Source organism: Mesitornis unicolor, unplaced genomic scaffold (genome assembly GCF_000695765.1).
Source record: "Mesitornis unicolor isolate BGI_N332 unplaced genomic scaffold, ASM69576v1 scaffold1289, whole genome shotgun sequence".
NCBI classification, from domain to species: Eukaryota; Metazoa; Chordata; class Aves; order Mesitornithiformes; family Mesitornithidae; genus Mesitornis; species Mesitornis unicolor.
This window is the reverse complement of record NW_010206312.1, coordinates 1-11,886: the sequence shown is the minus strand read 5'-3', so window position 1 is coordinate 11,886 and position 11,886 is coordinate 1. Positions and strand designations below refer to the sequence as shown.

The 11,886-nt window shown below is 45.0% G+C and overlaps 1 protein-coding gene across 1 annotated transcript in view; it reads left to right on the top strand.

Moving 5' to 3' along the window:
• The window catches only part of LOC104546322 (fatty acid amide hydrolase-like), a gene marked incomplete at both ends in the record, with an annotated part of 11,302 nt that extends 164 nt beyond the window's left edge, over positions 1-11,138 (top strand). Inside the window, 11 exons of the mRNA XM_010191684.1 lie at positions 1,590-1,627; positions 2,867-3,007; positions 4,550-4,612; positions 5,773-5,893; positions 6,313-6,405; positions 7,513-7,673; positions 8,536-8,621; positions 8,843-8,926; positions 10,676-10,738; positions 10,880-10,957; positions 11,050-11,138. Of these exons, the coding sequence (XP_010189986.1) occupies positions 1,590-1,627; positions 2,867-3,007; positions 4,550-4,612; positions 5,773-5,893; positions 6,313-6,405; positions 7,513-7,673; positions 8,536-8,621; positions 8,843-8,926; positions 10,676-10,738; positions 10,880-10,957; positions 11,050-11,138 (1,017 nt within the window). The remainder of the gene's footprint in view (positions 1-1,589; positions 1,628-2,866; positions 3,008-4,549; positions 4,613-5,772; positions 5,894-6,312; positions 6,406-7,512; positions 7,674-8,535; positions 8,622-8,842; positions 8,927-10,675; positions 10,739-10,879; positions 10,958-11,049) is intronic.
• Between the last annotated feature and the right edge of the window lie 748 nt (positions 11,139-11,886).

The following is an 11,886-nucleotide window of genomic DNA, read 5'->3' as shown; positions in this document are numbered from 1 at the left end:
GGTTTCGGAGGGAGGGGGCGAGTCTCGGTGGGAAGGTGAAACCTGCTTTTGTAGGGGAACTGTCAGGAACTTGTGGGTTTCTGAGGGGTTTTGGGTTCACCCAGTCCCGCAGTTGGGATGCCATGGGGAGAGAGAGCTGGCTTCTGGTTGAGAGTGTCACCAGTGTCGCCCGCTGCCAACATCAAACTCAGAATACAGTTACCACCAGCCTTCCTTGGATGTGAAGGGATTTGGGTCATTCAGCTCTCTGAGTGTGGTTTTCAGGATGGTGCTGAATGCACCTGTCCCCCCACCCCCGTGCCTTTCCTCTGGTGAGCTTTGGCACTGAAGGCAGCTGTCCCCACAGTGCCTTTCCTTGGATGGGCTTTGGTGTGCCTGTGACCATGGGGGTTGATTTCCGCTGTGGCTGGTGTGGAGGTCTGACCATGGCATGTCAAGGTGCCAGGGGTAGAAAAGCCTGTGTCCCCTCAGCAGTGAGCACCTTGCGGCATCGTCTGTCCAAAAGCAGGTGGATTTTGTTGCTGCTGCTATTTGGCCTTTCCTTCTAAGCCAGTATCAAGGTTAGGCACAAAAGTCCCATTGCACCTGTTAGAGAGCTTGGCAGCTGGTTAAGCTAGCAATGGGCCGTGAATTTATTCGTGACAATACCTTGCAAGTGGCTTTCTTCCAGGACATAAAAACTAGAATACCTTTTTATCCTTTGTACCTTTATACTTTTAATAGCTTTGTGGCTGCTTCTGGTGAATGACCCTGGGTGTGTTTCCTTTCATGACATCTCCCTTTGGAGGGGTGATGCAATATCTCAGTCTCCTACAGGATTGTGCTGTTCTAGGTTAGATGTAGATTAGGAGCAATGCGCTTTCAAAAAGAGAGTGTAATTCTTATGTAATGTGTGAGGCAACGCGTCGTTCCATGGATGTAGGAGCATAGCAAGGCTTCAGACTTGTGCTGTATTTGTGCATCCCTTAACATGTTTTTGAAGTCCATTGTTGAGCTATTAAGACAGGCTAGAACATGGCTGGTCTCTTTGGGACCACTGGTATTGCTACACGGCGAACTGAGGTATTCAAAGAGCATTTTCAGCTGCCTGCTACCATGGAGTCTTTATATTTCTTGTGCTTTTCCAAATTTACTGCAGGAGCTGGTTGAGTAACAGGAAAGATCCTAACAGTGGGATAAACAAAATAATAATAAGCTTCTGCCTTATGTTTGCATAATGTTTGCATAATCTGCAGAACATGAAGAAAGGAACGGATGGGAGCTATGTGGATACCTCTTAAGTGTTGCAGCCTGCAGCTGCAGGCTTTCTAGACAGTCAGGGAAAGACAAATGCATGTTTCTGCAGGAGAGGCAGAAGAATACAACCCTTATGATTATTTAAATATAAGAGAAGGAGGGGAAGCATTTCAGGCTGAGTTTGTGGCCTGAAATAAAAGTATTTGTGCTATTTTTTACTACATAGCACTGCATGCTTTATAGGGTGCTCTGAGACTGCAGCAATTTGAGCACATTCAGCATTCCTTATCTAGTGAGGAAGATGCGTAGGTCAAAGTTACTGCAAACTAGTGTTTCTGCTTAATTTCTTTTAGGCTTTTGGACAGATATTCTTACTGCCGTTCTTAATAAGGTAAGTGGGGAGTTTTTCCCCCCTCCAAAGTTTGTGGGGTTTTGTTTGTTGTTTTTTTTAAGGTGCTTGCATTGAACACCACTTACAGGTTATCTGAAGTGAACTTTTCTAAGAGAGAAGCTACATAACTCGAGTGAAGAGCAAGTGAGATTATTTCATCAAGGATGTTTACTAGATTTTCTTTTATTTTCTTTTTTAAAACATCTTTAGTTTGAGTGGGTCCCTATCAAAAGGAATTAAATTTTTCACAGTCAGGCGTGTACTTGGAAACTGACTTCACCAGATTGCCTCTTTGCCTTTCTGTGCTCTTGCTATAGAGCAGTGTTTCAAAGATTGTGGATGTGCAAGTCTGCTGTGTTTACCACCAGTAGTGGTAAAATAATAATAAAAGTACATGACACATAGTTCAGAGTTTTTAATAGGTACTTTTAAAAGACATTCACCATTTTAAGTCAGCCTTTAGTCCTTCTCTCTCGCTTACATTTTAGTTTAGAAAATGTGCTTTCCAAATGTACATTGCACTAAGAGCCGTGCAGGTAAGAGGTGTCAGGGACCTCAGGCTCACGTATGTTGACCATCATTTGGTGGGCCATCTGTTCAGATCCCAGGACATGGAGAAATGTATTAAACACAATGGATACCTCTGAATTTCTTCTTCAGTTATGAGCTTTTTGAATCAATGAAATCCAGACAAGTGTCATGGCTCTTGTACAGCAGATTTATGTGCAGCTTGACATCTATGACAAGGATGTTGATTTTTGCTTCATTACAAGTTCCAAGGACTGATTTTATGCTGCAATCCACATTACATTTGGCTGCAACAAACTACGTTGAGGCAGGTCATGGAAAAGTCTGAAGAGGTTCTTGTTTTAACAGTATTAGTGCTTGAATGGATGGCTTTTTTCCTTTCTTTTTGTCTCCATTCCCATCTTTTCTGGTCTGTGGGTGATATGTCTAATTAAAGTGAATGTGGAAACTTTCACTGGTTCATTCACAGCTTGGGTTTGCGGAGGCTGGCTGGCCTTATGTCAAGGGGTAGGAGGCTTTGTTAAGCAAGCAGAATAGGATTGATGCTGCCCTTAGGAAAGGTGTGAGAGATTATCATGTAAGTGTTGCAACTCCCTGCTGTGAGAGCAGACTGCTGAGACAAAACGTTCTTGGGTAGGGTTCCCCTGCACAATCTGAAAAATTAGTCATGGTAGAGCTTGCCGACTCCAGCAGTGACTCTCTCTGTTTCAGGCTGAACAACTTCTCGCTCATGCGTTCACTTGACATTCACGAAGATCCCACGTTTATCCCGGAGGTTGCTGCAGAGGTTAGGGAAGACAAGTCTGAGGCTGAAAGCACTTCAGATATTATCAAGCAGCTGCTCAATGCAAGGTCAGTATATGATGTGTAAGAGTGGAGTGGAGGAACACACGTGTTGGCACTATATAAGTGGGAAGCTGTAGTTGTCAGTAATCTGTCTTGAAATCTTTTTCCATGCCCAGCTACTTTACAAAACCAATTGTGCTGTCAGTTATCTTTCCTTTCATAACTTATAAATCACCAGTAACTACAAGCACTGTGAAGTTTCTGCAAGCTTCAGGGACTCTGCTTACTGGGGAGAGACCAAATTCTGCCATTGCCATGACGCTGGTTGCACTATTAGAGCAGATACACTTAGTGGTTGGCTAGTCAGCACATACACCCCTTTAAGTGAGTTTGCAGGTGTGCTCTTTCTTGCCTGCAAGGAATCTCAATGGGGAGCACGAGGGTTGCTTGGAGGAGAGAAGGAACACAGAGTACAAGGAAAATGATCCACGAGAAATTAGGATTTGTTAGTTAGGTTGCTTGGTTAAAGCCTTCTTGATTGCAGCCTGTAATTGACTGAATCCCACTAGATTCCAGATGAAACATTATTCACGTGTCTCACTGAGGCCTGATGCTGAGGTAGGAGCAACTAGACTGCTATGAATGCTCCCCCCCATCTGGTTTTGTTCTTAGTTGTAGGCCTATCCAGTAGTTACTGAAAATGTCTATGAGTTGCACTTCATCAGCTTCTCAGAGTGGGTTCTCTGTATGTATCTTGGCTTTTAACAGGACTAAGCTTACTCCCTGCTTGAGTTCTTAAGCTAGAGCAAGGAAAAACTTTCAGCCCCTTCACTTGAGAGGGAGGGAGGTATTTCCTGCAGGCATTGGTCAGGGTGAGTGGGGCCTTCTGGTTCTCGTGTCCCCAGCTCCTCTGCTGATATATTGAGTATTATGGGGCAGGTTACTGGAGCCTTTCCTGTTCCCAGCATAGCACATTATGGTGCCGTATGCTGTCCTGTTCCAGGATATGACCTCTGGTGTGGGTGACGATATGGAGTAGTAATTGTAGCTAGCTCTTCAGATGATCTTATGTTCATCCTGTTGTGATGAGAAATGGACTCACTCTTGTGTGCTAGAGCCACAGGCTTAGTTTTTAAGCAGTTTGCTGATGTGTATCCTTGTGTGTGCTGCATAGTGCCTTTTCCCCCTCCTGCACCACACACTGTATCTGCTGCGGACTAACTTCGGATCAAACTTGTGACAGAGAACCTGAGAGCAGATTTACCAGTGTATTCTGTAATGTTACAGAGTAGCAAGTGTAAACCTGGAGTAGATTTTGGACAGTTTAATGACTGCTCTGTTGGAGTAGAAATATGAAGCAACTAGAACATGTCAGCAAGACTGACCCCTTATTTCTGTGGCAGACCCTTAGTGTACCTGGTATCTGGTATGTGTGCAAGGAGTCTGACAGAATGGTAGCTGAAATATATAGGCTAGCGGTCCAAATGGTGTCCAGCAAGTTTGCTATGAGGCCCAAACCTGCATTTGACTGTGGTGCTGCAGTCTACAGATCTAAACAGAGGTGGCTTTGATGGTTCATAGTTTGCTGTTTTCATCCTTTCTTTGCAGGTCTAATTCTGCTAGCAATGGGTTTAGCTTCAAAGGGATCAAAGACTACCTGGACTGCTACTGGTAGGTGAAATTGTGGTCTCAAAATAACCTGTCTCATATGTTTCCCTGCTGTGAGCTGTTCCACAAGCTCTCAGGCATTTCTTTGTTAGGATTGTCCTTGAGGTGTATCACTGTTTAGCATTGACCCTTGCAGTCCTTTTCCTCTAATACAATAATGAAGGAAAGCCATCTGGGAGAGCTGACACAACTTTTACATGCCCTGCAAGGATGTTTAATTGCTTTTATCCTTGGCTTATTGTTGGTCTTCTCTGGGATAGATTTCTACATATCTTGCTTGCTCAAACATGTGAGTGAGAAGGGGAGGGAGGTTCATCTGGATGATGTGAATTGCAAATACTGTGGGTTTCTGAAGAATCCCTTGGTTCCCCAGCTGCTTGTGCTCCTGTGAGCAGTTTGCCTGCTTTCACCCAGTAAATGTGTCCAGCTTGGAAAGAGCTGGAAGCACATCCCTGACTTCGAGGTTCTGCAAGCTGTTGGCTGCTTGGTAACTCCTGGTTACCTCTAGGACATGTGCCAGGTGTGGAGCACTCAGGTAGATCTTGGCACTCCTGGCACTTGTTCCTGAAGGGCCACCTCTGCCAGGAGGCTGCGGCCTTGGAGCAAAAGGCTGCCACTGTAGTCTGGTGCTATAGGTGCATCCTGACTGTGAGGCTTTCATGTCAGCCAGAGGTGGATGTGTTTGTGGTGTAATGTAGCCATTTGCCAGGCCTGTTCGTTAAAGGTGGGTGATGGCAGCACTGCTGGGAGCCGCTTCTCTGTAATGGGAGACCTATATAAAGGGGGCTGGCCACTTGGTTCTACCTCATGGTACTGGGAGTGTCATAGCCTCAGGCTTTGAGGAGCTTGAGGGCTCTCAGTAAAGCTGTCAGCTGTTCTTCCCTGTTTATCTGGTGATTCAGGAATATCTGGGTAACTCTCCTATCTCCTGCCCCTAATCTAAGGGTTGGGGAGATGCAGTGTAGACAAATTCTCTGTGTAAGGAAGGGAGTCTCCTGTCTTGATAGTGTCAACTGTGTTGAAATCATCACCACACACAGATTCTTACGTAGTTCTTGCTTACAGCTGTGACAGCTGCTGTCTTGCTACACGAGAGACAAACCCTGCTTGTGGGTGTGGTGTGGGGGTCTTGTAACAAAGTCCCAACTTCTCCTGTCCCGTAGGAGTGGGAAGCTGACGCCATCCCAGGTAGCGAAGAACATCATTGCGGTGCTGGAGGACTGCGACAAATCCATGCCCCCACTCAGAGCAATAGTGCAGTGGGACCAGGAGCAAATAATGCTGGTAATGTCTGCCTCTGGTAAGAAAGGGGCCTCTGCCACCCCAAGAGCAGCAGCATCCATTAGAAGGGGCAGAGGCTCTTCTGCTGATCCATTGCAGAGAAAAATATGTAGATTTTTCCCTCTCCTTGTGTAGAAGACTACAAATAAGTTTGCTTTCCTACCTGCAAAGAGAGGTAGCATTAAAGTAATCTGTTTCCTGCTGGACAACTGTGTTTAAAACAGGACTTCTCTGCTTATGTGGCATCCATTACCATAGACATGTCCAAGTAGTGATTTTCCATCAGCATATGGTGGAAGAAGAAAGAAACTTTTATAGTTTGGCTTAGTAGCAGCCTGAGAAAGCCAATTTTGGTATCCATTCTGGTACTGGTAATGACCTTCAGCTCAACTAAATATATATATAACATTTTCTCTGTGCAGATGGCTGAGGCCTCCACTGCTCGTTACAGGAATAAATGTACCCTGTCTTATCTGGATGGCATCCCAGTGTGTCTGAAAGAAGAATTCAAAGTGGTGAGTTTCCTTGTATAGCTGTTAGTTCATGCTGGTGGTAAACCTGGACAACTCACTGCAGCAAGGTTTTAGGGCTAACTCTTCAGTGGAGGCCCGAGAATATGTTTGTAATAAGGGGTAATATGTGGATATGTAATGCGTAGGATTAACAGGTTTTGCCAGGTGAAGACAGATCTTGGGTACAACAGACCTGTTCCGTATCTTGTGCTGATCTCTTTATTCCATGGGAAGTAGAGGGTGGGAGTGGGAAACAGTCCCTGTTATGATGAAATGAGAACTTATAAAAGCATCTGTAGCAGTGGGTGTAACTGTCTGTATTTCTCAGGCACTGACTTTGCTCCACTGGCAAAGCATCCCTGTCTCCCTACTTCAAAGGGCATGTATTGGAAATATGCAAGTTACTTTGAAAATCCCCACTTACAAGGAGTTTTGCCTGCGGCCTTACAGCAGTTACCATTAAATAGTCCTGGCAGTGCCACCAAGCTGTCGTAGGCTCTGCAGAGACTTACCCAGCGGGTGGGAGTCCTGTTTATGTACAGTTTCTTCCGTTGCTGCATTGAAGTGAGGAGTGCTTAGCATACCCTGAAAATGAGTCCATCTGGTGTTTTGGCATTTGTCTAATCTTGGTGGCTTGCTTCAAAGTGCTGCAGATCTGAAATGCTGCAGTTCTGTCCATAGAAAAATGGAAAATAGAGCTCCTGTGTGCTGTGGGGCCAAGGTGACTGTCCTGCAGCCCCTGGGTGTAGCAATTGCATTGCTGCAGGAAGGAAGACTTTTTAACCATCTACATGTTTCTGCTCTTCTGTATCATGATATTGAAAGGACTCCTCTGCATGGGAGGAGGGCCAAATATTGAAGGGTTAAGTGTTTCTCCTGGGAGAAGGACCAAATATTGAAGAGTTAAGTGTCCCTCCTAGCAGAAACCAACACAGGACAAGTTGAAGAGTGAACCTTCCTAGCCCTTATTTACCTCTGTGGGTCCAAATGTCTGGGATCTGTTGTGGAGCTGAAGTGCGTTCTTCACATGGACATACTTCACACGCACACATGTGCCTGCCTTCCTTGCCAGGGTTTTAGGATGAATAATAAAGGTGTCTTCTTGCTAAGGTACCTTATCATCACCGAGTGGGAACAGTGTATCTTGGGACAGAGCCCGAAACAGAAGATGCTACTGTAGCCAAGAAGCTGCGAGAGGCTGGGGCGATCATTATCGGGGTCTCAAACATGCATGAACTAGGGACTGGAACAACTGGATGCAACCCTAATAGGTAAAAATCCCTTTCCCCTCTCCTCCCTGGAGTCTAGAAAGACCTAAAAGTCTGTCCAGAACTGACAGGGAAGGGTACAGAAATAGGGCAAGCATGGGAGAAGAAAACTGATGGAAGCACCCTGTGCAGGCAGCACCCTGACTGCATGAAGACCCAGCATTGTAGATTTGAGGGTCAGAGTAGCTGTGGAAGCCTGAAGGCTCCTGAAACCAAAGGAAGGAGAGGATCCAAGTGGTGTCTGCTGAGTTAAGGAACTTGGTTTGCCAGGTCTGGAAGTGTGAATGTTTACAGGATGAGTGGTAGACAAAGCCAGTGACAGAAAACAAATCAATAGTAATCTAAGGCTCAGACACAGTAGTGGCTAAAGATCCAGAACAGTGAGAAAAGGTACAGTCATCTCAGGAAAATGAAGCCTTTTTATTTCCTAGCAAAACAAGTTCACTGGAATTTGCTTTACTGTTGTGAATTCTCCACCTACAGCCAAGCTGAGAACTGCTATTCCAGAGCAATGCTCCTCACAACCGTGATAAGCCATGTGCAGAGCTTTTGGAACTGTGTAATGCGCTGTGGCATGCAGTAATGGTACAGTGCTGTCCAGACAGGAGAGCTGGAGCGGCATCTTTTCTCTTGCTTTGAGTCTGTCTCTTTTGGACAGGCTGCTTATGGTAACAAGAGATTGGACTCTGAGGCAGAAGTCTTTTTTGGCATCTTGTTTTCTAGGGACACAGCACTATCTGGGATTAAATTACATCTCTTTAATAAGAGATCAGAATCCCTGAGCTACGTCTCTGGATTTTTTTCCTGCCTTGTAGTGCACGTGGTCCTTCCTAGTAAAAGTTTCAATGTTATTTGTCTGCCTCAGGTACCACAAGATCCCTAGGAATCCCTACAAGCCTAACCACTTCACAGGAGGGAGCTCCAGTGGGTCAGCAGCAGCTGTAGCAGCGGGTAGGTGGCCCTAAATGGAGTTCAGGGGTGGTGGGAGGAAGGTCCTGAGCCAAAGTACCTCAGGCATTTAATTTTTATGAGGGGGTTTAAGAACTGGAGGGAACTCCTGGCTGAACAGAGAGCTCTGTATGCTGTCCTGGCTACAGCTGCTGGTAGAATGGACCGGGCAATGTGATAATCTCTCTGATTACAGGCCAGTGTGTGTGTTTTTTTTTTTGTAGGTCTCTGCCCGGTGGCTATTGGCACAGATGGAGGGGGCTCTGTGAGGATTCCTGCTTCGTTCTGTGGTGTTGTGGGGCTGAAAGGTAGAGCCCTTTAATCCTGGAGGGGCTGTGTGTCTCATTTGCTGCTTCAGATAGCATGCCACAAACAAGTTAGGCACAGTCCATTAATTCCTGTCAAGCAAAACTTGACCAGAGAAGCTCTGGAGTAAAACCCTGAGAGTCATGTGGGTTGGACTGGCAGAGTTGGAGGTATTTTTGGTACAGGCTATTGAACAGATGTTAAAAAAAAACCCCTAACTTTCTTGAGTCAAACAAAACACATGCTGCTTTTCTTTCTACCCACTTGTTCCTCTTCAATCAGCCACCTTTGCTGGACCATAATTGGGTATCTGTAGTGAGCTGGTGTAAGGCGTCTCCACCCACAATGGTTTGTCATCACCCCAGTTATGTGGAGAGGCTAATGCTGGTCAGATTTGTATCTGGTGAGTTAAACCTGATAATAGACTTGTATGAAACCAGGTTGTAGCCATTCCCTCTTATCTCAGCGTTACAGGAAGTAGCAATGCAATTTTTGCAGTAATGTAATCAAGGAGAATGTGCAGAGGACATAAGATATGCACAGGGCAGTGTCTACAGCATGGAAGGTGGCAAGGCAGAACTGTCACTTGGAAGAGATGTCAGCTTTTGGGAATGGTTTATCATTTCAAAGCTTCTCAGCTGCTTCATCTGAGACCAGATATCCAGCCATTATTTTGTTTCTCCATCCTTCACATGTGATCAGCTTGATTAATCTTGATTCATCTGAGGGAGATAATGTTGATGACAAAAATGTAACTGGTCAGAAAGGCAGTATGAGTTACTAGCTGAAGATAACTGGTGTTATGCATGAAGTCTCACTGGTGAAGTGGGTGAGATCTCATGGGGTGATATCTCCTGCTGTTAATAATCCTGCTTCTGCTTCTCCATCCTCCATACCGTAGATGCTGCTTCTGCATATTTAAATGCATGTATGTCCCAGTTTTGCTGGGGCAGAACCATAGGATCAGTTTTCTGTTCAGGAAAACTGCATGTCTGCAAAGATTAAAGTACTCAGTTTAGTGGAAACAAAGCTGATAAGACACTTTGTTTTAGTTTTTGGCCAACACTGATATGCAGTGATCAAAGTCTTTAGCAGTTTCAAGTTAGCCAGGTGCAGAAGCTGGCGGGAGTGAAAGCCAGGGCAGCGAACCCAAGCTGGGCAAGAGCAGTATTTCATAACATAAGCGTCACACTCACTATAAATCGGGAAGTTTGGTGGGGACAGCCATCTTTCCTCAATGGTTGTTATACCTGGAGGGTCTCACCTGTCATTCTGCTCCTGAGGCCTACTCCCCCTGCTTCTTGCAACCACTATATTTTCTGAGTACAACTTTGTGTACTTTATATTAATACTGATATTAATACTGTTTTTCTTATTTTATTAAGTCTGTTTCTATTTCAACCCATGGGTCTCCTTTTGTTTTCCCGATTTCCCTCTCTGAGTGGGGAGCAGTTATTGGGTGATAGAACAACTATCTAGACAACGACAGTGTATTTCAAAATGTGCCTCCACATATTTACCCTCAACTAAATAATTTCTTGTGGGGGAAAAGAGTTTCACTGTCTGTCGAGTGCATCTGTTTCACTGATGTTTCAGGGTACTGAAAGATGAGTGAGTGGCTCTGAAGTGGCAGACATGAAAGCGACTGGCCGGGGTCTGTCCCTTACTGACTGGGTGCACCAGAGCCATCCAGGTCAGACCTTACCAGTGACTGCTGATACCTGGTTGACCATCCATTTCTTTTTCTCCAGGCACATTTGGGCGCATCAGTTGTCATGGCAGCCTGCCGCTCTCCTACTCCACAGTCAGCGTAGGTAAGAGGACTTGTGCTCCACTTCAGGGACTTTGGTGTGTGGTGCTCTCACAGGGGAGGCAGTCTGTAACTACAGAAGGCCTTGGATTGACGGCACAGTTTACCTCTTGTCACATTTTTGTCACTGATCTCTCTTTTACAGGCCCTCTCTGTACCTCAGTGACAGATGCTGCCATTGTTTACAGTATCCTGGCTGAGCCAGATCCACTCTATCCATATGGTAGGTGAGCCCTCTCCCTCCCTGAACCCAGGTGCTCTGCCTTCTGAGAGGCATCCTACATAAAAGGAAGAACTCTTCTTTGTTCCCTACAGGACTGAAACAGCCCAAAGCAACCCTGTCTGATATGTGTGTTCCTGACCTGAAAGGCTTAAAGCTGGGAGTGGACTGGACATTTTTTAAGGTGCCTGTTTGATCTCTTTCTGCTGTCTTGAAAAATGAGATTTTAAGGGAATTCAGTGCATTCACAGTTTCTTGCCTGTCATCATTAGAGCTTCTTATATTTAGCATGGTTTTTTTAACATGGCACTGCAGAGATTAATGGATTTTAGTCTATTTTTAATTAATGTTTAACTATTTCATATTTAACTGCTTTCTAACTGTACTTAGATTTTTTTTTTTAACTGTAGGAGTGTGATTTCTCTTGTTTCTACTGGATTTACTCTCACTGGAGTTGTCTCTAGGTGTGTCCTCTCTGGCTTTGCAGCATTTTTGATGACCAGAGAAACAGTGAAATAGTGACCCTTCCTGAGTCAAAAAGACTAAGTTTAAACAATTTGTGAAGGAACTAATGATTTGTGTTACTTTTAGCTCTTGTTTATCCTCAATAATGAGTAGCCTGTATGTGTTCCTGTGTGATCTTCTCTAGGTGGTTTAGCAGGGGGGTTGGACTGGATGATCTTCAGAGGTCCCTTCTAACCCCTACCATTCTGTGATTCTGTGATTTAGTCCTATAACTGGAAGAGAATATAGCCTGGGTGAAGACATTGACAGGGATAGACTTTTTTTTTCCCTAAGGCAGCCTTTTGAATAAAAGTCTGTTGGAAGCATGAGGAAGCTGTAGAGTCGATGACATTATGCTTCCTCATACTGCAGTTTCTATTGAAAGCAGTGCTTCTGAACTGATCACAGAATCACAGAATCGCTCGGTT